The 26,503-nt window shown below is 43.6% G+C and overlaps 1 protein-coding gene across 6 annotated transcripts in view; it reads right to left on the minus strand.

Moving 5' to 3' along the window:
- Positions 1-26,503, minus strand: part of slc28a1 (solute carrier family 28 member 1) — a 90,976-nt gene that overhangs the window by 17,979 nt on the left and 46,494 nt on the right. For all 6 annotated transcript variants that reach the window (XM_059946137.1, XM_059946142.1, XM_059946139.1 and 3 more), the window contains exons 4-12: positions 19,877-19,968; positions 15,886-16,075; positions 15,256-15,397; positions 12,976-13,089; positions 11,640-11,717; positions 9,248-9,328; positions 8,854-8,934; positions 2,939-3,064; positions 1,064-1,194 (exon numbers count right to left, since the gene is read on the minus strand). In XM_059946137.1, coding sequence (XP_059802120.1) covers positions 1,064-1,194; positions 2,939-3,064; positions 8,854-8,934; positions 9,248-9,328; positions 11,640-11,717; positions 12,976-13,089; positions 15,256-15,397; positions 15,886-16,075; positions 19,877-19,968 — 1,035 coding nt within the window. The remainder of the gene's footprint in view (positions 1-1,063; positions 1,195-2,938; positions 3,065-8,853; positions 8,935-9,247; positions 9,329-11,639; positions 11,718-12,975; positions 13,090-15,255; positions 15,398-15,885; positions 16,076-19,876; positions 19,969-26,503) is intronic.

The following is a 26,503-nucleotide window of genomic DNA, read 5'->3' on the forward strand; positions in this document are numbered from 1 at the left end:
CAGTTTCTACCTTGCTGTGATAAGACTATTAAATGGTTCCTTAATACAATAAGATAGTCTCTTGACTCCACAATCTACTTCGTAATAATAATGCACTTTATTGTTCACCTGCACTTTCACTGTAGTTGTTACACTTTATTCTACTTTGTTATTGTTTTAACTTGTTCTACCTCAAATGTACTGTGTAATAAATTAATCTGTATGGACAGTATGCAAGACACGATTTTCATTTCACCTTGGTACATGTGACAGTAATAATCAAATTCCAGTTCCAAAATTTCTTTTCTCAATCCCCGCATTATCTATCATTGTGAACGAGGCTGGCATGAGAACATAAGAAACGGGAGTGGGAGAAAGCCATTCAGCCCTCAGTCCCATCCCTGCCATCAGTAAGTCATGGGTGGTATGATATTGGGTTCAGCTCTATTTTCTTGCTTGTTCTCCTAGTCAATTGCCTCCCCAGTGGTCCATAAATCTACACCAGTCCTGAATATATAGCTCCTTGGGGTAGGGAACAAAGATTTAAAACCCTCTAAGCATTCTCTTGGTTTATGTCTTAAAACGCCAGCCTTTCACTCCAAAACCTTGCCCCTGATTCTGTAGTCCCACCAAGAGAAGGAAACATTCTTTCAGCATTTGACTTGTCAAGCCCCTCAGAACCTGAAATGGTTCTCCTAGCTCTGAATTCCAATGGAGGATAGGCCCATCCTGGTTAACCTCTCCAGTTTAACCCAGATTCCCATTCGTGGCTTTCTTTGGGCTCATGGACGGTGGATGGAATTTCTGCAGAAGGGTTTTCCTCATGTCCCTCTTTGACATCAATAGGAAAGGAGCATTATACAATCACATTAAGGTGACAATTCCGGAGAACCCCCGCAGCAATCTTACTCTGAAGTGTCCTGACTTTAAACCATGCTCGGCAGCCTGGACTTGGTTTAATGTCAAGAATTAAACCTATAGCCCACTCTCTCCTAAACCTGGTATTGTGATATGTTATTCTGGAGGATTTTGATCATGAAATGGAGGTTCTGAGCACTTTCAGTGCAGGGCTGATTTTACATACGTCTTATCGAGCTTTACTCCCTCTTCGGTCTTGAACTTGGATTCTTCCATCTCAGGGTAGCTGAGTTTTGAAAGGGCAAGTGCACATGGTGCTGCCATCACAGAGGCTGCAATCAAATTGGATGCACTAATCTGGAATACAAGGCGAGAATGTCACCTGACTGAATCAGCTAATCGAGAAGAGCAACTAACATTAATAAAGTCCAAGGCAATTTCTCGAAAGATATGACCTAGGACAATTCTTCACACATGGGAAGTATTTATTAACTCTCCAAAACTGACACACCAACTTTATGTTCACAAGTATATCCGTGTGTACTTTACTATTCAATGTTACGAAGTTTGGTGCTACCCACAGTATATCCTGGGAAGTTGGACCCTTAGCCAGATGAGGGTAGTTAAGTAGATCTACTTGGGAGTTCCGCAGACTCCACAAGGAATTACTGTATTTGGAGGCAGAGAATGGATTTTTTTTTAGATGACATGATGAAATTGTCCTTTAAAATTTTCCTCTCACTTTAAACCTGTGTCCACTAGTTTTTGAGTCCCTTTCCTTTGGAAAAAGACTGAGTACAATTACCCTGCCTATGGCTTTTATGAGGCCATAACGTCACCCCTCACTCTCCTATGCTCCAAGAAAAATAGTCGTTGTGATTACTTGTGGGCTGGAATGTTGTCTTGGTATATGAGCAACATCCCCAACTCTTGCATCCTATAACAAATACACACAGGAATAAAAAGCATTAAAGCTCTTACAAGCTCATTTGATTGATTGTTTTATAATTAACAATCATGTTATGTCTCTTTCATATTTTTCCCCTTGTGATCCTAATTCATATTAATGACTGTAATTTAGAGCGATAGAGTCATGGAAACAACTCAATCATACCAGCCAACATGACCACCCAGGCTAATCCCATTTGCCCATATTTGGTCTGTATCCCTTAAAAACTTCCCTATCCATCTCTTCACTTCTGTAGAAAAAATTGCCAAGAATAATCATGGTCATTGAAAGACCATGATCACCCACATCATATGACATGGCACATAAGGAGCACGCGATCTCTTAAAACAACTACAACTACTTTCTCTGGCAGCTCTTTCCTATGCACACCACCCTCTGCATGATGAAGTTGCTCCTCGGGGTAATTAAGTAGATTTACTTGGGAGTTGGTAAGAATTCTGCAGACTCCACAAGGAATTCCTGCATTTTGAAGCAGAGAATGGGCGTTTTTAAAGGATATATCATGAAGAAATTACCTCTCAGGTCCCTTTTAAATCTTTCCCCTCGTTTCTCCTCTAGTCTTTGAGTCACTTTCTCTAGGTAAAAAGATGGTGTGTGTTCATTCTATCTAGGGTCCTTATGATTTTACAGACCTCTATAAGGTCATCTCTCAGTGTCCTATGTGCCAAGGAATGAACAGCAACCCTCCCCAGCCCCTAGCTATAACTCAGTCCCTTGAATTCTGGTAACATTCTCATAAATCTTCTTTGCATTTAACAAGAATCATTTTGTTTTACAGTAGTTAGAAATAATAGTGAGTGGTGAGTGATGGGTAAATAAATACTCTAATGAACAGCCCATAGATAAAATAATAATCTATCCTCCTAGTTGAATGTGGGGTCTCCAACTTTTCATGTCTATTCTTTCATTTAAATTTTGACCAGACTAATTAACCTTCTACCTATCTTTATTTCCTAGCCCTTTGCATCAGGAACTGACAAGCTACGTAGTTTTGTCCTGTTCATTTGAATGTGTTTTTGGGCAGTGACTTCCAGATTTCTGCTGTCACATCTATGAAAGGTTTGAGAGAAAGGGATGAGGATTGATAGGAATTAATCCAAAAAATGAGCTTCACAACTGGTACACACTTACCCCAAAGGAGATGTAGGCTCCCAGAACACTCCCAGCGATGGTGGCAAATCCTCCAGTCATAACAGCATGTATCTCTGACTTGGTCATGTCTGACAAGTACGGCCGGATGAGAAGAGGTGCCTCTGTCTGAAAAGAAATATTCCCTCATGGTTGTTTGAAGATAACTGTTTGGATGAAGGGTTCTGTTTGCAGTATGTCCTATAAGATTTATTGCCTAACTGATCATATCATACATAAAAGTGATTTTTGCAAATATTGTCCTGTTGTTCCTGACTGACATCCAGTGACATGGAAGTGTTGTCTTGGACCAATGATGATTTCAAGAATGGAAGATGGTGCTGGCAAAACCAAAGAAGTTTGGAGTGAGCGAAGGTACAACCACTGTTAGACCATAAGATCATAAGACATAGGAGCAGAATTAGGCCATTTGATCACTGAGTCTGCTCTGCCATTCCTGCATGGATGATTTATTATCCCTGTCAACCTCGTTCTTCTGTCCTATCCCCATAATCTTTAATGTCCTGACTAATCAAAAACCTATCAACTTTAATCTGCTTTAAGCATACTCAATGAGTTGGCCTCTCCAGCCACCTCTGGCTGCATTGAAGAGATTGTCTGAGCATTGCAGTTCAGTGATAGGCTTAATGATGCACTGGGAGATTATTTAGTCTGTGGAATATTACAAGAAAACATTCAAAAATAGCTCCTAACTGAAGCACAACTCACATTTAAAAAAGCAGTTGAAATCACTGTATCAATGGAAACCACAGTTAAAGGCACATTTGAGTTGTGGTTAGGAATGAAAGTGAGCGTGAACAAAATTGCAACATTTAAACGGAAAGTGATCTGGCAGAACAATTTGTGCTATCATTGTGGCAGGGGCTCACATACACCAACCAGACCAATGCAGGTTTCAAGGCATAACTCGCAGAAAATGCAACAGAGTAGGACACAAGTAAAGAGCATTTTGGGCAGCCAAAAATAAGTGGACTGCTTTGGGAAGAGGAAAAACTAAAAAGTCAAGTTGCAGTTTCAAAAAGAGGACTAATCTGCATGCCTTTGATGAAAAATCTGATAATGATAAGAGTGACACAGAACTAGGTAACCCTGAGATTTACAATGTGAAAACTAACAATAGACAAACAATATGGCTTACACCAGAAGTGAACGGCATTGTGTATTTAATACTTCAATAGTATTTGAGTATTATTGTAAATACATTGTTTGATCAGATATTCTTTTGCATTTAAATAATTCATTATGGATTATATGTAAAAATATATGAATTGCATATGTCACAATACTACCACATGATAAGTGCATGTCTTGCTAAAGTAAAGAACAAACTAAGACCCATTCTCCTGGACTGCTGTCTTTTTATTGAAATTAGTTACTACACATAAAAACAGCAAATTAATTAACATGGAATTGGACACTGGCTTGGCTGTTCCAGTCATTCCACAAAATGAGTTTGAATGACAGTTCAAAGATACTGTACTGAAGCCTGCAGATATCTAATTAAGAACTGATACTGGAGAAAGGATAACTCCTGTGAGAATGATATTTGTAACAGTGAAATACAACAACCAACAAGCCATGTTGGGCTTGTATGTGGTAAAAGTAGATGGACCAGCATTGTGGGGATGTGATTGGTGCTTGATGGGAAGTCCATCCACCATGTGCATGCCATAACCCCTGCAATAGAGCATTGAATAGGGAAGCTGCAGCTGCAGCTGCAGCACTGTCGAATCTCTCTGGAGTTGGAAGATGTATTGACTCTGCAGAGCAACCAGCTGTCTCTCCCGAGCAACTCTGACTTCCTTCTTGCAGAAGTTGACAAACAGCTACCTGGAGGTTGTGTAGCTCCAGACTCTGTCTGGAAATCCTTTTGCAATGGCTGGTCACAGTGGATGAAAGTCTCTGATACCCTGACCCTGCTGGGTCCTTTGTACTGTGACGAGAGTCCTTGATAAGGATGGCTTGGACCCAGATGCTGGAGTATCCGAAGCAAGGACTGAGACACGGTTTCAAACTGGATTGAGAACTGAAAAAAACAAACACTAGACGATATCAGTAGTAGGATTGAGCATCAAGGCTCTGTTCAGGTGCTCTTTAAGTGCTCAATTCTAGGCACCCAAAGTGTGATTGGCAACTAGCGGAATTGTCCTGACGCTTAAGGGGATGAAATTGAAGTTAAATGAAAATGCTAAACCCGAAGTCTTATAAAGGCCGTCCAGTTTCTTAAACTGTCCATGATAAAGTGAGAGTGCAAGGAGGATGAAGGAATTCTCTCCAGGTTTGAGTGGAGCCCATGGGCAACACCAGTGGTCCCACTGGGCAAGAAGAATGTGTCTGTCAGGATCTGTGGTGATTTTAAGGTCACCATCAACTGAAAGGAGATCAATACCATCTGCCCAGGATAGAGGATATCTTTGCAAACCTTTCTGGAGGAAAACACTTTAGCGAAGTGGACACAGCTGAGGCCTACTGACAAATGGAGATGGAAGGAGACTTCAAAGTGTTTCTCACCATAAACACTCACAAAGGGTTTTATCACTATAATAGGCTTATGTTTGGAGTAGCATCTGCACCTGCACTCAGGCAGAATGCTATGGACCAGGTGCCGCTAGATCACCCAGGCGCTCTGTGTAACTTGGACAACATCATTGTTATCAGTGAGGGTGACAAGGAACATCTCCAAAATATCAAGATAGTGCTGCCTGGCCTGCTGTGTTCCACTAGCATTTTGTGTGTGTTGTTGTTCAAAATTGTCCTGAGACAGTTCTTCATCATCCATGGATTCCTGGTGGACGCTGTCTCGGATCATGGTCCACAATTCACTGCACAGTTCTGGAGGGCATTCTGTAAGCTGATTGGGGCAATGGCAAGTCATTTCTCTGGTTTTCAGCCACGGTCTAATGGCCAGAGTGGACCAACCAAGATTTGGAACGTACCCTAAGACACCTGGCCTCAGAAAGACCTGATGCGACAATTTGTTGTGGGTAGAGGTTGCCCACACTTTACAACATTCGGTGCGCAGGATTTCACCATTTGAGTGCCAATTTGGTTATCCTCTGCCACCGTTTCCGGATCAGCTGCTTGGTACTCCTGCAGCTGAAGATATCATTCAATGCTACAAGCAGAAATGGATTAGGACAAGGGAGATTCTGCTGGCCTCTACCCAGAAAATGGAAACCAAGGTGAACCAAAGGAGAAGTCGAGGACCCGCTTTGCAGCATTGGCAACAGATCTGACTGTCCACTCATGATTTGCCTCTCCAAGTGGACTCTAGAATGTTGGTGCCCAAGTTCATTGGACACTTCAAAGTCCCGAGGAAAGTAAACCCAGTGGCTTACACCTTGCAGCTTCCTAAGACCCTAAAGATCAATCCCACCTTTCACATCTCTAAATGCAAACATATCTGTATCAGCCCCTTAGCCCCTCCACCTTCAGCCCCACCACCACCCACCCAGGTTTATTGATTGGGAACAGATCTTCATGGTGAGAAGAAATTTGGACTCACAAACTGTTTGGGGTGTTCATGGACTAGGAAGGATTCAGCCCCAAGAAAAGGTGCTTGGTGCCCAAAAGAGACACCTTGGATCTGGCTTGCATTCACGACCACCATCATTGTCTCTCCAAGCAGCCAGGGCCATCAGGAGTCAGCCGTAGGGAGGGCGTCCTGTTATGAGACGCACTCATCTGTGCCAGCTTCCGGAATTTAGACACTGTCTCACCATATATGGACAGCTGGCACAGCCCCTTTAAGGGTTCAAGACCATCCCGTTAATTGCCAATCATGGTTTGGGTGCCAAGAATTGAATATTTAAAGAGCACCTGAATGGAACCTCAGAGCTCAAATGTAAGCCCTACTAGTGATACTGTCTAGCATTTGGTCTGTGCTCAGTTCTTGATCCAGTTTGACTCAATCCTTGCTTTGGAAACTCCAGCATTTGAGTCCAAACCATCTTTTTTCAAGTGCATGGTCATGCACTTTGGTAGTAGAAATAAATGTGTGGACTATTTTCTAAAAGGGGAAAAATCCTGGAATCTGAGATGCAGAGGGATTTGGGAGTCCTTGTGCAGAACACCCCGAAGGTTAACTTGCAGGCCGAGTCGGTGGTGAGGAAGGCAAATGCCATGTTAGCATTCGTTGCAAGAGGCCTAGAATACAAGAGCAGGGATGTGATGCTTTGGCTTTATAAGGTACTGGTGAGGCCTCACTTTGAGTTTGTGAACAGTTTTGGGCCCCTCATCTTAGAAAAGATGTGATGTGCTGGCATTGGAGAGGGTCCAGAGGAGGTTCACAAGGATGATTCTGGGAAGGAAAGGCTTATTACATGAGGTACGTTTGACGACTCCGGGTCTGTACTCACTGGAATTCAGAAGGATGAGGGGGGTCTGATTGAAACCTTTTGAATGTTGAAAGCCCTAGACAGGATAAAAGGGCACCCTTTCAAAACAGAGATGCAGAGAAATTTCTTTAGCCAAGGGATAGTGAATTTGTGAAATTTGTTGCCACGTGCAACTGTGGAGGCCAGGTTGTTGGGTGTATTTAAGGCAGAGATTGTTAGGTTCTTGATTGGGCGTGACATCAAAGGTCACGGGGAGAAGGCTGGGAACTGGTGTTGAGAAGCAGGTAGAAAAAAAGGATCAGCCATGATTGAATGGTGGAGCAGACTTGATGGGCCAGATGGCCTAATTCTGCTCCTATGTCTTATGGTCTTATGGGCCAGGACTCTCGTCATACCTTGAGTCTGGTTTGGGGTGTAAAATGTTTCAACCAGTATTAGTATGGGAGGAAGTTTACCCTTATTACTGACATCAAACACTGGTGCCCATTTTCAATCCACGGAAGGGTGTTCCACGAAAAGCAGCAGCATGAATGCAGAGATGGGCTCAGTTTCTTGAGGGACGCAATTACAAGATTTAATTCAAGAGGACAATTAATCATGAAAATGCTGATGGATTGTTCTATTTACCTTTGGAAAAGGAAACAAATACCTGAGAAATTTACAAAAGAGGACACTTCTTTTGACATATTCTCCATAATGCAAATCTAAATTCTCCCTGTTCCGGCACAGATGATCCACAGGGAAACCAGAAAAGGCCCCATACCATCTCAGGTCTACTTGACCACCCAAAATGGCTGGAATTTGCATCAGAATTTCCAGTTCCCACATTCTACCAGCACCAAGATGAACTTGCCCTTGACATACCTTATGTGGGGATTGACAGTTGTTGTACCATCCAAGCTGAGAGCTAAAATGTTGGAGGAGCTACAGTACATGCCGGTTATCTAGGTGTGGTCAAAATGCAAGCTTGGTTTGAAGCTTTGTCTGGTGGCCTGGGAAAGATCAGCAGATGGAGTGGCTTGCCGTGCACTGTTCAGAATGCCAACGCATCCGTAAAAAAGGTGCCCAGAGCTGTCAGAACCACTTCCTGTTGTTCCAGTCAATTCAGAACTAGAACCTTAGATTGTTTCACAGCCACAAGTCTCACTTATCAAGCAGAGTGACCCACCGCCCCACCACCACTGTCAGGAAAGATGCTCTTCCACAAGCAAGATGACTAGAGAGCTTTAATTACATATTTGAATTAAAATGCATTCTGTTTTGAGTTGGAGTTTATGGCTAAGCAGGAATGAGTGTAGTGTATTTAATAGTTCAGTAGTATCTGAGTATATTGAAATATATTGTTTGATTAAGTATTTGTTGTTGTTTACATAATTCATTATGGGTTTTATGTACAAGTATGAGAATGGCAAATGTCGTTGTGCCACTATGTTATAGATGCCACTAAAAGTAAAGAACGGATCTTGGGTTTACATTTATTTTGATCTCCTCATGTTTTTCTTTTGACTAATTTCTGGATTTACAAAACTTAACAGAAGTTATCCTTAATTATCTACCTACCTGCCCCACAAAGATGTTGCCAGCGACACTCAGAGTCTCTGTTGCGGATGTGCCCATTGTAACCTGCATCAACCACGCGATCTGAAAGCAACACCAGGTTTCACACTGACCACATACAGCAAGATAGCCGAGAGCGACGGCGGTACATCCATGTTTAACACATTAGTATTTATTGGAAAATCAAAGCAACGGGAGCTGTTCGATGGTAGTGGGATGGTATGGAGATAGAGGCACAGAGAGGGAAGCACAAGGAGAGGCAAGTAACTTTCAAGCTGATGTATTATATTTGTTCTGCCTCTGAAGTGTATCCTATTGAAGCTAATGGAATGATTTGGGGAAGCAGAATGTATCATCGTACGTTCAGCAGTACCTACCAGGGATATGTGTTTACTACCTTAAGAACTAACCACTGCATAGCACCAACGTAGTAGAGAATGGACATCACAGAACTGAAGAAGACAACGATTGGCAATGCCTGTGGACAGAGAGACAAAACATTGAGTAAAATCCTGAAGGAGCGAATGCAATGATTCAAGGATGCAACAAGCCAAGGCTGACTCTCCAGGACTGGGGGAATTCTGCCAACGATATCTTAAAAACCAAGGCCTTGCAACTGTCCAGCATTCAAGGAGATGTTACAGGTCTCACAGCGTGTCAGTAAAAGGGTATCTCTGAGTGACCTGGCCAATGTTCGTTGCCAAGTTACCACCAAAACAGATTCAAAAATAACATGCTGGAGGCGGTGGGAAATGGACAGTTGAATTTTGGGGTTGAGACTCTTAATTTGGAATGAAAAATAGAGGAGAGGTGGCTGGTAGAAAGCAGTAAGGGGAAAGGGTTTTGAAAAAGCTGGCCAGCAATGGGTGGATCCAGGTGAGGAGGTGTGATAGGAGAATGGAGGAGGGAGGAGTCATGACAGTGACAGAGACTGTGAGATTTGAGGTGGAGGCGATGAAGGGCTGCAGCTGCTGGAATGTGACAATGGAGGAACGTGGAGTGTGGAACTAAATAAAGGAGGAGGAGTTGGATTTTGGCTCCAGATTCTAGCATCTGCACTCTTCTGTTCCCAAAACAGAGTAGCCCATCCTCTCATTTATGCTCCTAGATGATATTGCACTTGTCAACTAAGTTGTAACTGAACAATCCCCTGCAGTGACTTCTCTTCCTGTTGTCCCTCTTTGGTTCTCCCTTCCCCCTCCATCCACCCCTCCCCTCAGTCATTCTATTTCTCAGCCACGCCGTGCAGAGATATGTTGTAAGATTCTGCTGATGTGATGATGACACCAAACTCAGCCTCATCACAACTTCCCTCAGCTCCTGCCCACTGCAGTTTGTCAGTGCTCACTCCACATTCAGTCCTCAATATGTGGAGCATAGGAGAACAAAGGGGGACCTCATTGAAACCTACCAAATGTTGAAAAGTCTAGATAGGGTGGATATGGAAAGGATGTTTCCAATACTGGGGGAGTCTCGGACCAGGGGCATAGCTTCAGAATACAAGGATGTCCCTTTAGAGCAGAGATAAGGAAGAATTTTTGTACCCAACAGGTGGTGAATCTGTGGAATTCATTGCCACAGATGGTTGTGGAGGTCAGGTCTTTGGGTATATTGAAAGCTGGGGTTGATTAGTAAGGGTGTAAAAGATTATGGTTAGAAGGCAGGCGAATGGGTTTGAGAGGGATATTAAATCAGCCATGATTGAATGATAGAGCAGACTCAATGGGCCAAATGGCCAAATTCTGCTTCTATGTTTTATGGTCTTATGGAAATTTCATCTGATCTTTACACCCTGGATTGCTTCAAGCAGGCAAAATTACAACATTTAAAAAGCATTAGGACAGGTTTGTAGATCAGAAAGATTCAGATCAGGGGTTCCCAAAATTTTTATGCCATGGACCCCTACCATTGACTGAGATTGGGACTGGCCAAATGCGGGCAAATGGGACTAGCTTAATTAGGCAGCTTGGACAAAGGGTCTGTTTGTGCACTGCATAACTATGTCTCCATGACTCTTAAGACTTATTTCCAAGTCACCTGGAACAAATGGGGACTCAAGAAAGTGCAGACGCTGAGACAACCTGGAGCAACTGGCAAAACACTGGAGAAACTCATGGGTCAGGCAGCATCTGTGGAGGGGATTGGACAGTTGACGTTTCAAGTTCAAATCATTCATCTGCACTGAAAGGTAGAGGAGGGAGAGCTGGTATCAAATGGTGAGGGGAAGACAATGGAACAAGAGTTCTCCTCATCTGGATCTGCCAATCATTTTGCCAGTTCTTGCTCCACCTATTTATACCTCTCTCTGATCTGTCTTTCAGTCCAGTTAAAGGGTCTTGACACGAAACATAGACTGTCCATTTCCTGCCTTAGCCATTGACTTACTCCAGCTTTTTCACCTAGAACAAACCTAATTTCCTGACCCAAGCACATTAACCCAATCATGTGACTACTCAGTATTTAAACTGATGAGTAAAGTTGTTAGCCTGAAATATTGGTCTGAAACTTCCACAGTGTTTACAGCCTTTACTGATATACGCATTCTTTCACAACTGCAATCACATGGAACTGCAATCTGCGTCCAGTTACAATTTGCTCAGATCTGTATCTATTTCTTCCCTCAGGTTCCCTTCTTGAGTAGGTAACTCTGTGCTAAATAGTTTCTTGGGTTAACCTGCAGCTGTGTCCTTTATTGCAATTTTGGGACCAGCTTGTTGTCTATAATGTTGTAAAACTTGGACTGGAGGCACTAGTTCATTCACCAGAATAAGAGGAAGTAGAAAACTGACCTGAAAGGCAAAAATGCCATTGATCAAATTATCTCCAAACAGGAAGCTGGACCCTGCAGTTGTATAACCCAGAAAGGTCTGTAAGGAAAACAAAACAAGTTATTGTTACAGCTGTAAGGCTTTCAGTGTCGATGCTGCCTCAGAACTCTTCTCAAAGTAACAATACATAAGGTAGAACAGCTCTGTTCAGGAGAGAAACTTTTTCTTCTTCTGTTCATCCGAGCTAACATCTCCAGCTTTTATTACTAACTGTTGAGGAGGCCGCAGCCAACGAGCCTCAGAGCCTACCACACTGTAATCTCACACTGTATTGGGTAAGAATTTTTGGGGCTTAGACCCAGAGGATGGAATGATAGACTGCATTTCTGAGTCAACAAGGTGTGAGGTTTGGAGTGGCGGTATCTCCACTGATAAACTGGCCTTGCTCTTCTAATTAACTGAGGCAGCAGGTTTGACTGGATGCTGATAAAGATGCTTTGGTGGGTTTATTGCTGATATTTAGTGATAAACACATCCAATATATTGTTAATGGGAGGGGAGAATGTTCATACGAGCATGAACAAGTTGAAAACAATGCAGAGCCTGGCTTTCGCTCTTACCTTTCCTCAGCCCAATTGTCTTGCTCTGGAGGTGGGTTGGAGATATGTCTCTAGCAAAGGAGGTGTGAGGCTCCCCTTCCCTCCACTCCTCCACTAGCTTGCAGGTCACCCTTGGGCAAGGAGTGGCATCTGCTTAGCACTCACTTCCCCCCACCCCCCCCCCCCCCCGATTGGTATCACATGAAATCATGGCAGCAGGTGGCGGATGGTCATATGAGCAGCTGGTACATATCACTAGTCCTAGTTATGCGGCCACTGACGCCAGGCGGACAATCACCGAAGAGTATTGATAATGGCTGGGGTCACCCGTCTTGTGAAGACACTGCCCGGAAGAAGGCAATGGCAAACCGCTCCTGTAGGAAAATTTGGCAAGAACAATCATGGTCATGGAAAGACCATGATCGACCACATCATTTGACACAGCTCATAATGATGATGATTGTCATTCTAATTTTGTTCTCCTCTTACCATTTCGGTTCGCCTATCACGAAGTATGAGCTCAGAAACTGGATCACACATTAATCCTGTAACTCTTTCATTTAGCAGACAACAGTGTACGATGGAAGTGATCAATTATGGGACCAAAAAGTGGATTGTGCATTAATACTGTGACTCCTGTTTTTAGGAGATATCACCGAGCAATGCTAAAATGATATGGAACTATTAAAGTGCAAATGATAACATCACATTGCTAGTGGATGACACTCATTGGTGAGATTCCTTCCCTCTGACCTCACCTGGATCTGGATTCCAAGCCAATTAAACGCCTGAAAGCCAGGTTCCGTCCTGATGATAAAGAGGCCAAGAACAAACTGTAAGCCCAGTCCCACAAACAGTGCTTGGCAGGATACCTGAGAGGTGGGAAGCGGCAGTTAGTACGCACATTGACAACGTCACCGAATGGAGTTACTGCAAAATTCGCATTGAGACATACACACAAACCCAGTTGGCTGAACTATTTCAAACATTTGAGGATGGAGTGGTGTGCTGACAATGTTTGTTGTTTTGCAGGAAATTTTATTAATGATCTTATTGATGAACAGATTGACACAGCCCATTATGTCTCTATTAACTAACAACTTCTCACAGCCTTGCAATATTTTCTTTTTTGAGTATTACCAAGCTCTCTATTAACCCTGAATAATAAACAGTTTTTTAAAAAAAAACGTATGTCCCTATCTCAATTTCACAATATCTTTTGAGAACTAAACCAGGTCAAACCTACTGCCAATGGATCTAGTTTCTTCTTGAATGATCACTGCCTTTCAGAATTCCCAATTCTTTGATTCTTCCCTTAATCACTCTGGTTGAAGGAAAACAGCTATAATTTGTCCAGTCTGTCCACATGCTGAAACTACATCACTGGTGCCTTTCAAACAAATCTCCCCCCACCCCCCCCCCCACCCCCGCCCACCCTCTGGGATTTGTCTATGAGAGTGATGCTCAGAGCTGGCTGATTTCTATGAAATTATTTAAGAGATGTGTCATATTTCCTTATGCTGACCTACCTATACAAACCTATGGATCCTTGAGTGTTTTAGGATCTCATCCTGACATCATTCGTCAATGTACTTGTCTGATTTCCCATTTTCCCAGCAATAATGGATGACTGACATTTAGAAGTTGGAGGGAAAAATTGTGTCCGCTGATTGGCTGCTTTTGGCCCACCTGAGCTAATCTTCAGGTGGTCCTAAAAATAGGGAGACAAGATCTACGCCCGATTCTGGTGGAAAAGTAAGTCTCCTTCAGTACTCAGACCTAGCATTGTCTGGTGGAGCCAGCTTCCAACCTTCATTACCCCAGAAATGTTTCAGATGTGCACACAATCCTCCTGCTATGATGAGCCATGAAGCAGCACAACCAACAATTATTTAGAAGTTAAATCAAAGCAGTTGTGAGCATGTTGTTTGGATGGTTAATACCCAGCTCTGGACACTCATCACCTTCACTGCCATTGACGTGAACGGTTCAGGAAATGTTAACCATTTGCCTTCTTCAACAAGCCAAGTGCTCTATTTGTTCAACACTGGAATGCTATGATTCTGATGAATGGTCACCAACCTGAAATGTAAACTCAGTTTCTCTTTCCACAGATGCTGCCTGGCCAGCTGAATACCTCCAGCATTTTCTTCTTTCCCATTTCTAAAGGAAAGATGTGGCAGCCACGATGTGGTCAAAGAGAAGATCAAAAAGATTGTTCTTGGGAATGAAAGGCTTACATATAATGAACATTTAATGTCTCCAGGCCTGTACTCAATGGAGTTTGGAAGGACGCGGGTAGATCTTATTGAAACTAATGGATACTGAGAAGCCTGGATAGAGGTGGAGAGTTGATGGGAGATGGTAGGAGATTCTAGGCTCCCAGGGTACAACCTCAGAATAAAAAGGTGTCCTTTTAGAATGGAGATGAGGAGGATATTTTCCACCCAGAGAATGGTTAATCTGTGGAATTCATCAACATAGGGGGCTGTGGATGCCAAGCTTTTTGGTGAATTTGAGGCAGAAATTGATAGGTTTCTGATTGGCAAGGGATTAAGAGTTATGGGGAGAAGGCAGGAGAGTGGGGTTGAGAAAAAAATCAGCCATGATTGAATGGTGGAGCAGACCCAGTGGGCTAGGTAGCCTAACTCTGCTCCTATATCAAACATTTAGGATGAGTGTAATGTGTTGTCGTTTGGGAAGACAATTCAGCGTAACACATTCGTAATCAAAGAGAGAGCCCTGGGAATGGATTTAAGTCCATGGGTGTATTTAAGACAATGATTGATAGGTTCTTGATTGATAAGGGAGTCAATTAACAGTTATGGGGAGAAATGGTACTGGAAAAAGTAACAATATTGAATGATGAAGCAGACTTGATGGGCTGAATAGCCTGGTTCTGATTCTATATCTTATGGTCTGATGGTCTTTTACTTTAGATTTCCAGCATCTTCAGGATTTTGATTTTCACTTATGGGGTAAGTAGTCTGGGTGTGTTTGTTGCGGATTCATGAGCCGGGTTAGAAGATGGAACTCACCGCCAGAGGCTTTGCAGAGAAGATAAAGAGCAGGGTGACGAGTATACACAATCCTCCGAAGGAAGTTAACTGCTCGGGTCTTTTTGAAGTATCAACGCCAATCCAAGTAATTAATCCCGCCAGCGCCAACAAAGCAACAGACCTGGCAGGAAGAAACCCCAAACCATTAGGCCTTTCATCTGGTATTACTTTGACAGTTCGTAAGGTTGAAGTGGGATGTGAGGACTTCACTAAGTGGCTTTACAAGGTGCTTGTATTTCGCTTACGTGCCAATGGTCGTGGGTTCGACACCTCACTCAAGTCTAGGCTAATGATTCAATGCAGTACTGTGGGAGTTCTGCACTGTTGGAAGAGCAGTGTTTGGATGAGCAAATAGATTAGTTCTCTCAAGATGTTGTAATAGATCGGTAGTCGATCAAGGGGTTCTCCCTGCCTTTCTGCCCAGTGTTAATCCCTCAGCCCAGAGAGGTTCTGGAACATGCAGGTCATCAGCCCTGAATAAAGCTAAAACATAAAGAAATGTTATCCCCTTCACTCATTAATGCTTTGCATTGGTTCAGCAAGTCTTAAGTTTTGCAAGGCACAAAGAATAAGCAGCTTCAACGTGTCAATCAGGTAGAAATGACCTACCATTTAAACCACTTGCTGTACTTCTGTAGGAAGGAACTCACAGGCGTGAAGAAGTTTATGATCTGCTTTCCCAGCAACCTTTTCACAAGCTCGTAAATTGTAAAGAACACCACTATGCACGTCATGATGAGGAGGGCGAGAGCTCGCTGAAGATCAAAGATGCATGCGGTGATAAGAAATCCCAAAAAGGCTGTGTTAGGGGAAACAAACAAATGGTCAGCTAATTCTAGTTTCATTTATTGGGTAATAGATTAATATAACGGACAAAAATATTGCAATGGAGTCAAATGCTGGACCAGGCAAGGTAGAAGAGTACTTTCAATTAGACAAAGGATTTGGACGTCACTGGTAATACCAGCCTTTCACAGTTCAAAGTACATATACAGTATGTCACCATATAGAACCCCGACATTAATTTTCTTATGGGCATACTCAATAATTCCAATAATCAGAACAGGATCAATGAAAGACTGCACCAACAGGGTGGACAACCAGTGTGCAAAAGACAACAAACTGTGTAAATACAAAAATGAGAAAGATAGAAATAATAATAATAACTTTAAATAATAGCATTAAACAATTAGGCCTACACAGCAATATTTATGTAAATATCCAGAAAGCCACAATATTAAACAAAACCTAGAATAGTCTGAAAGTTCCTAGCAATTGAGAGTGAGTGCGATTGGCTATGCCCATAGCTCAGGTTTTCCCAGCTAGAGCTGAGAGAAAGGACAAATAATAATAATAAATAAATAAGCAATAAATATCAAGAACAGGAAATGAAGAGTTCCTAAAAGTGAGTCCATAAGTTGCGGGAGCTGTTTAGTGATTGGGCAAGTGAAGCAAGTGAAGTGAGCAGTTACCTCTCTGGTTCAACAGCCTGATGGTTCCTGAACCTGGGTGGTGGGGACTCCTGAGCTTGGATGTAGATGTGGTCAGTGGTGGTATTGGTATTCATACAGGTTTTTATTGTCACATGTGCAGAATTATCGTAAGAAGCTTAGTTTTAAAAGCCATCCGGACAGATCATTTCAAAATTCTTAGAGATAGTACAAAGGAACATATAAATTACAGAATACAAACCAGTGTTACAGTTAGTGAGAATGTGCAATTCTGGTAGATAATAAGGTACAAGGATCATAATGAGGCAGATTGTTAGATTAAGACTTTATCTTCAATGTACAAGATGGGAGAGGTGCTGTCTTTGAGACTGGTGGTGTGTGTTTTCAAGATTTTGTATCTTCTGCCTGATAGGAGGGGTAGAAAATGTCCAGGTGGGAGGGATCTTTGACTGCTTTTCTGAGACAGTGAGAGGCGTTGACAGAATCTGTGGAGAGGAGGCTGGTTTTCACAGTGGATTGAGCTATGTCCACAATCCTTAATTGCTCATAAACTGATGAGGCGGTTACAAGTCAGGTATATTGTTGGGTCTGGAGTTATATGTAGTCAATGCAAGGAGACTTAAGGGTAAGATCCTTAGTAGTATTGCTGAGCAGAGAGATCTTGGGATCCAAGTTTATAGCTCTTTGGAAGCTGGTTAAGAAGGATTACGGAATGATGAAGGGTCTTGGCCTGAAACATCAATTGTTTACTCTTCTCTATAGATGTGGCTTGGCCGGCTGAGTTCCTCCTGTACATGTATTTTGTGTGAATTGCTGGGAATTTCCAACATCTGCAGATTTTCTCTTGTTTGTGATAGGACTACTCCACTGCGAAGTCACTTCCAGGGATGCCTGCTCTGAAGAAGTTTAAATCTTCCCTTCGACGGGAGTTCAGTGAGACCCCCTCTCACTGTTCCCCCTCTGTGATCTCTGCTGTCCTCTGACTCTTTGACCATGTGCTCACTCAGTCCTGATGAAGGGTCTCAGTCTGAAATATCAATTGTTCTCTTTTTCATTCATGCTGCCTGGCCTGCTGATTTCGTTCAGCAGTTTGTTGTGTTTTGCTTGGATTTCCAGCATCTGCAGATTTTTTCTTGTTTGTGATAGGAGGTAGAAAAGGGAGGTGAGGGATGAGGAAACTATGATGTTGTTTCTTTCAGTAGGCAAGAGGTTGTGCTGCAAACTTATAAAACTTTGGTTTGGCCTCATCCGGAGTATTGCATACAGTTCTGGTTGCCCCACTATAAGAAGGATGTTGAAGCTTTGGAGAAGGGTGCGGAAGATGTTTATCAGATTGCTGGCTGGTTTAGAGGACACGTGCTATCATGAGAGGTTGTATAAACTTGCGTTGCTTTATCTGGAGTGGCATAGGCTGAGGGGAGATCTGATAGAGGTTTATAAGATTATGAGAGGCATTGATAGAGTAGATGAGGAGTATCTGTTTCCCAGGGCTAAAATGTCTAATACTACAAGTACCTAACTTAAAATTACTTGTACTTATGTGACTTTCACTTTTGACTTTGATTAATGACTTTCTATAATATTATTAAATTCAATAGTCCAAAAAACATACAGCGCATACTGTATGGTCGGACCTAAGAATAGTAGAATTAGTTTCTTCTCTCCACTTTTAGTAATTGTTCTTCCTTATCAGCTACTTTTGATGCAGTTCACTATAATATGTGGAGCTGAGTTGTCACAATGAGTGACTTACGTGTATTTTTTGACTTACAGCCTAAGTTGACTTAGGGACATGCATGGGTAAGTGTGAGGTGATACATTTTGGGAAGCCAAATGAGGGTTGGACAGTCACAGGGAATAGTCGGGCCCTGGAGACTGTTGTTGGACAGAGGGGCCTAGGAACAGGAGAGCATGGTTCCCCGAAAGTGGTGAAAGAGGAGGTGAGGAAGGCTTTTGGTACGCAGGCCTTCATCAGTCACGGTACTGAGCATACAAATCGGGATGTTACGTTGCAGTTGCTCAGGATATTGGTGAGGCTGCATTGAAATATTGTGTTGCCTTCTGGTTACCTTCCTACAGGGATGATACCATTAAGCTGGAAAGAGTGCACAGGAGATGTACAAAGATGTTGCTGGGGCACGAGGAACTGAGCCATAGGAGAGGTTGAGCAGGTTGGGTCTCTAACCATTGAAGTGCAGGAGAATGAGGGATGATTTTATGGAGTTGCATAAAATATGATGGGTATGGATAAGGTGAATGCACACAGTCTTGTTCCCAGGGTTGGGGAATCAGGAACTAGAGAACAGAGGTTTAAGGAGAGAAGAGTAAGACTTAATAGGCACCGAGGGGCAAAATTTCTCACCTGGAGTTTGAGTAAGCTGCCAGAGGAAGTAGTTGAGGCAGGTGGAATAAAAGCATTTAAAAGGCACTTGAGAGGAGATATGTGGATTGGAAAGGTTTCGAGGGATATGGACTAAATGCTGGTAAATGGGATTAGCTCAGATGGGAATCTTGGCCAACACGAGGGGCCGAAAGACCTTTTCCCATCCTCTGTGACTCCATGACATTCATAAAGGTGGAGCTGATTTATCTCCCAGGAAGACCCCGTAGCTGAAAACCTTCCCACATAGCAGAAAGTACAAGGAAAGGAGGAAGAGTGGGTCTGAGGAAGAATTTTTAGGACAGCACTGGCTGGGTGGAAGGTAGGTGCAGATACTCCCACTGCATTTAAAAATATGTTGTCAAGCAACTGAATCACCAGGGCACCAATATTACAAATCAAATGCTGATAAGAGGAATTAATATGGATAAGCGCATGACAGTCGGCATGGACTTGCTGGGTCAAAGGGCCCGTTTTCTATTGTAAGACTCTGACACACACACAGTTTGAGTGTGAGTCAGAGTCATACAGTGCAGACTCAGGCACTGTGACACCAGTCCACAGATTAGTTTTGCATTCCAATGTGCCCCATGGGCTGGAATTTTGAGCCCAGCGTGGGACAGGTTTTCCTGGTAAAAGTGTGAAGGTTGTACAGGTTACAGCTGAAAGGGATGCTCGCAGCTCACCTGCGGGAGCAGGATTTGAACTCAGGACACACGTGATTGATGCTGCCCTACACCGGCCAGCATTACCCGATAGTTACAGTTACCTGCAATCAGTAAGCCGAGGATGCATCGTTTAATCATTGTGGAGTGGGTTTTGCATGCCAACTTTACTGTAGAAGCACCCCGGGTTATTACTCTGCAAAAGACAAGCACATAAACTTTCAACTCAGGAGAGTCTGCAGATGCTGCAAATCCAGAGCAACAGACACAAAAATGCTGGAGGTACTCTGCAGGTCAGGTAGTAACTATGGCAATAAATAAATAAGCGACGTTTCAGGCCAAGACTCTCCATCAGGACTGGAAAAAGAGAGGGTAAGAGCTGGATTGAGAAAGTGGGGGGAGGGGAAGGAGTCCAAGCTAGAAGGTGATAGTCGATAGGGGAAGGGGGACGCAGTAAGAAGCTGGGAGGTGATAGGTAGAAAAGGCAAAGGGCTGGAGAAGAAGGAATCTGATAGGAGAGGAGAATGGGTCATGGGAGAAAGAAAAATGAGGGGGGACGGCAATGGGGGGGGGCGGCAGTGGGGGGTAGGTGATAGGCTAGCCGCATCACAGCCTGGTATGGAAACACCAATGTCCTTGAATGGAAAATCCTACAAAAAGTAGTGTCTTTCCCAGTCCATTATGGGTAAAGCCCTCCCCACTATTGAGCGCATCTACCTGGAGTGGTTTTTCAGGAAAGCAGCATCTATTATCAGGGAACCCCACCACCCAGGTCATGCTCTCTTATCGCTGCTGCCATCAGGAAGAAGATACAGGAGCCTCAAGACACACATCACTAGGTTCAGGAACAATTACCACCCCTCAGTCATCAGGCTGTTGGACCAGAGGGGATAACGTCACTCAGCTTCACTTGCCCCATTACTGAACTGTTCCCACAACCTCTGGACGTACTTTTAAGGACTCCATCTCATGTTCTCAATATTTATTGCTTATTTATTATTATTATTTCTTTTTTACTTTTTGTATTTGCACAGTTTGTTCTCTTTTGCAGATTGGCTGTCCACCCTGTTGGTGTGGCCTTTCATTGATTCTGTTACAGTTATTGGATGTATTGAGTATGCCCGCAAGAAAATGATCTCATGGCTGTATATAGATATATTCTGTATGTACTTCGACAATAAACTTACTTTGTACTTTGAGGAAAAGTGAAGAGATGGGGGCTGGAGTGGGGAACTGAAGACAAGGGAAAAGGGAGGGGGTAAAAAGCTGGAGAAATTGATGGTCATGCTATAAGGTTTGAGGCTACTCAGGTGGAATACAAGGTGTTGTTCTTCTAACCTGAGTACAACCTCAACTTGGCAGTACAGGAGGACATGGACCAATATGGGAATGGGGATTGGAATTAGAATGGTTGCCTACTGGGAAATTCTGCTTTTTGCAGATAGAGCAAAGGTGCTCAATGAGGCAGTCCCCCATTTGTCCCTCCCCATTAATCTCCCTCCTGGCATTTATCAGACAAGTAGAAGAAGTGCTACACCTGCCCATTTACCTCCTCCCTCACCTCCATTCAGGACCCCAAACAGTCCTTCCAGGTGAGGTAACATTTTGCCTGAGGTCATCTACTGTGTCCAGTGCTCCTGATGCATCAGTGAGAACCAACATAGACTGGGGGATGGCTTTGTCAAGCACCTTCAGATGGAATATGAGGTGTTGCACCTCCTGCCTGAGAGTGGATTCATTATGGCAGCAGAAGAGGCCATGGACCAACATGTCAGAAAGGGAATGGGGACTGGAATTAAAATTGTTGACTACTGGGAAATCCTGCTTGTTGTAGATAGAGAGAAGGTGCTTGACAAAGCCATCCCCCAGTCTACGTTGGACAAATGGACAAGGGAATCACAGAGGGAGCAATCCCTGTTGAAAGCAGAAATTGTGGGGAAGTAAAGATGTGTTTGGTGATAGTTCTCATTGAAGATGGCGGAGAATGATGTGCTGGATGTGGAGGCTCGTGGTGGTAGGAGAGGACAAGAGGAACTCTATCCCTGTTAAGGCAGCAGGAAGATGGGCTGAGGGCGGATGTTTGGGAAATGGAGGAGTTTCCCTCCCACCATTGATGCTGCACTCACCCACATCTCCCTCATTTCCTGAACATCCACCTTCATCCTATCTTCCAGTTGCCTTAACAGTGATATAGTTCCCCTTGTCCTCACCTACCACCCCACGAGCCTCCACATCCAGCACATCATTCTCCACAACTTCTGCCACCTTCAACAGGACGCTGCCGCCAAACACATTACCACACCTTTCTTTGGAGCCCGTGGAACAGTCCATGTTCCAAACCATTCAGCAACTCATTCTTCACTGCCTTGGTGCCGCTTGCACCCGTGCAGATTTAATCAATTTTATCAACTTCATTTCCAGCTTCCTCCCCACCCTCAGATTTTCTTGGTCCATTTTTGACCGCTCTCTTTCCATGATCTCTGTGTCTCATTTTCCAATGACAGATGATCTTGTGATTTTACATGAGAAACCCACTGACTCCTACAGCTTCTAAGGTTCCTTTTTCCTCTGTCTCCACCACATCTGTTCTCATCATGAAGCCTTCTTCTCCAGCACATCTGAAATGTCCTCCTTTTTCAGAAATCTGAGCCTACCCCCACCCACTGCTGTTGGTGGAGCCCTCACCCACATCTCTATTTCTCGTACTCTGTCCTTGCCCACCTTCCTCCCCTCCTCCCCCCTCCAACAGAACAGGCGATAGTGTCCCATTGGACCCCGGGTCCTCACCTACCACCTCTCCAGCACACCGTCCTTCACAACTTCTGCCAGCTATAATGGCACATCTCCCCCTCCCCACCCCCTGAATTCAGTTGTTCTACTGGGGTAATGCCAATCCCTGGAATCAAGCTTATGTAGCAATGTTATCTTATTGATTGTTCATTGCGGCAAACGTGACTTCTCAGACTTTGGATATAGTTACTAACCATTCTAATGTAATACTATCAAGGTTAAATACACATTGAGTTACAGTATACAGTACAGGATACCTCCTCCACCCACCATGTCCATGCCAACCATTATGTACAGTATCTATCTTCGCTTATCTCGTTATCAGCATTTGGTCTACAGCCGTTTATGTCAGGTAGGTGGATGTAAATGTCATATACCCACACATAATGTGGGCTGTACAAGTTGGATTACTTTGTAGAGGCTTTTTCTAAAGTATGTTAGATGAGCTTGTTGCAGCCTGTGGGAATTTTGAGACACTCACCCCAGTCTAGGTAACTACATCAGCGGGATTGGTCAGCATGAGCACTGTGATGTGTCCATGCAGCTCAGGACTCAACTTGGAGGTGGTCTAAGGCCAGGCAGTTAGAGACGGAATGGGTGACATCTAGTCAAGGGAAGTGTAGCTGGCAGATAGTCAGGGAACCCTCAGGGTGCTTCTTACTCAAAACCATTTCTCTTTGTTGGAAGTTGGTGGGGTGAATGTACAATATCTCCAAGAATACACAAGAGACTGCAGTTGTTGGAATCAGGAGCAACACACAAGATGCTGGAGGAACTCAGAGGGTCAGGCAGCATATATAACCATATAACAATTACAGCACAGAAACAGGCCATCTCGGACCTTCTAGTCCATTCCGAATGCTTACTCTCACCTAGTCCCACCTACCTGCACTCAACCTATAACCCTCCATTCCTTTCCTGTCCATATACCTATCCAATTTTACTTTAAATGAAAAAATTGAACTTACCTCTACCACTTCTACTGGGAGCTCATTCCACACAGCTACCACTCTCTGAGTAAAGAAGTTCCCCCTCATGTTACCCCTACACTTTTGCCCCTTAGCTCTCAACTCATATCCTCTTGTTTGAATCTCCCCAACTCTCAATGGAAAAAGCCTATCCACGTCAACTCTGTCTATCCCCCTCATAATTTTAAATGCCTCTATCAAGTCCCCCCTCAACCTCCTACGCTCCAAGGAATAACTTGTTCAACCTTTCTCTGTAACTTAGGTGCTGAAACCCAGGTAACATTCTAGTAAATCTCTGTACTCTCTCTAATTTGTTGACATCTCTTGGGTTAAATGGACAGTTGAAGGTGGAGACCCTTCATCTGATCAGTCCTGGATAGAGTCATGTCCCGAAACAATAACTGTTCTTTTCCCTCCACAGACTCTGCCTGACACACTGAACTCCTTAATGATCTTCTGTGTGTGTCTCTGAGGATTCCAATCAGACCCAAGATCACAGCACTGTGCTGACTCAGGAAAAGAAGAGAATAATCCCAGGGCCATCGTGGTAGAAGGCTCAAGGGTAATGAAAATAGACTGATGGCACGTGGGCACAGATAGGTCTCCAGTATGGAGTGTTGTCTCCCTGGTGCCAAGGTCAAGGATGTCACAGAGCAATCGTAAGGCATTTGGAGGAGGTTGGGTTCACATTGGCACCAAAGTTAAGGTGGGGGAGAACAGATGAATTCCTGCAATAGGAGTTTTAGGGAGTGTAGTCACAGATTAAAGAGCTGGACATCTGGATTATGTGCCAGTGAATGTGGGAATGGAAGGGGAAGGTCAGATGGATGTGTGGCTACAGGGATGACTGGGATAACTTGGATTGTTCCTGGGCAAGGTGAGACTTGTACATACTGGGCAGGTTGCTCCTGAACTAGCTTAGGCCCGACATCCTTGCAGGAAGGCTGGCAGGCGAGACTTTCAACTATTTTAGCAGAGGACTGGGGCACCGGTAGGTGTACAGCCAGAGGGAGATGCAGCCAAATATAAAAGAAGAACTAAACCAGCCAGGTAGCCGGTAGATATGAGTGTTTAAAGGTTCATGGGAGAGATCATTTATTTTAATGCAAGGACTCAGGCTGGTAAGGCAGATGAACACAAGAGAGTCAACTATACTTGGGAATGTGACATTGTTATCACAGAGAGATGGTTGAAAGTAGCGAAGGACAGACAGCACAGCATTCTAGTGTGCAGAAGCTTCACAACTGATGGGAATGGAAAAGAGTCTGCAAATACCTAGGGAAGTCAAAGGCGCAATGCTTGCAATCCACAAGCTCACTGGAGGCTGGAGAAGACAACCTAGCCTAGTCTGAGTTTAGAGGACTGTGTGCTTGGGTGGGCAGAAAGGTGTGTGGGGGGGGGGGGGGAAACAGGGCTTGTTTTGCTGTTGTTGCTTGGTATGTTCTGCTTTGTTGTGTTCTGTGTTATTCTGCTAAACATTGTCGGCATGCTTTGTTGGCGCTGGATTGTCAGAATTAGATTTAATATCACTGGTATATGTCATGAAATTTGTTGCCTTGTGGCAGCAGTACAATGCAATACATAATAATATTAAAAATGTAAATGAAAATAAGAAATAATAATGTATATAAGAAATGATATTAAATAAATAGTGCAAAATGAGAGCAAAAAATAGTGAGGTAGTCTACAGTACGTGGCTTCAATGTCCATTTAGAAATCTGATAGCAGAGGGGAAGAAGCTATTCCTGAAATTTTGAGTGTGTGTCTTCAGGAACCTGTACCTCCTCCTTGATTGTAGTAATGAGAAGATGACATGTCCTGGGAGATGGGGTCCCCAAAGATGGATGCTGTATTCTTGAGGCATGATCTTTGGAAGGTGCCCTCGAGGCTGGGAAGACTAGTGCCCAGGATGGAGCTGTCTGAGTTTATAACTTTCCTAATCCTGTGCAGTGGTCCTTCCAAACCAGGTGGTGATACAACACTTAGAATGCTGTCCATGGTACATCTGATAGAAGGTTGCACTCATCCAAATCTTCTCAAGTCACTGTTGTGCCATTCTTTGTATCAATATGTTGGGCCCAGGTTAGATCTTCAGAGAAGTTGACATCCAGGAACTTAAAACTGCTCACCCTTTCCACTGCTGATCCCTTGATGAGTAGATGTGGAAAGGATATTTTCCATGATGGGAGAGTCTAGGACAAGAGGGCACAACCTCAAGATAGAGGGGGCACCCTTTCAAAACAGAGATGCAGAGAAATTTCTTTAGCCAAAGGGTGGTGAATTTGTGGAATTTGTTGCCACATGCAGCTGAGCTGTGATGGTCAGGTAATTTGGTGTATTTAAGGCAGAGACTGATAGGTTCTTGATTGGATATAGCATCAACGGTTATGGGGAGAAGGTCATGAACTGGTGTTCAGGAGGAGGGAAAAAAGGATCAGCCATGATTGAATGGCGGAGCAGACTTGATGGGCCAGATGGCCTAATTCTGCTCCTATGTCTTATGGTCTTATGGACTGGTGAGCGTGCCTTCAACTTCCTCTTCTGAAGTCCACAATCAATTCCTTGGTCTTACTGACAATGACTGTAAGGTTGTTATTGTGACACCACTCAACCAGCTGATCTATTTTGCTCCTGTATGCATCATTGTCACTATCTGATTCTGCCAGAATTAGTTGTGTCATCAGCAAATTTATAGAAGGCATTTGTGCTATGCCTAGCTGCATAGTCGTGGGTGTAGGGAGTAGAACAGTAGGTTAAGCATGCATCCTTGATGTGCACCAGTGCTAATTTGCAGTGAGGAGATGTTGCTTGAGCTCCCAGTGAGGATGTGACAGAACCGATTGCAGAGGGAGATACAAAGGCCCAGGTTTTGGAGCTTGTTGATTAGTACTGAGGAGATGACGATGTTGAACACTGAGCTGTAATCAATAAACAACAGCTGATGTAGGTATGACTATTGTCCAAGTAATCAGA

The sequence above is a fragment of the Hypanus sabinus genome, chromosome 21, assembly GCF_030144855.1.
Source record: "Hypanus sabinus isolate sHypSab1 chromosome 21, sHypSab1.hap1, whole genome shotgun sequence".
Classification (NCBI taxonomy): Eukaryota; Metazoa; Chordata; class Chondrichthyes; order Myliobatiformes; family Dasyatidae; genus Hypanus; species Hypanus sabinus.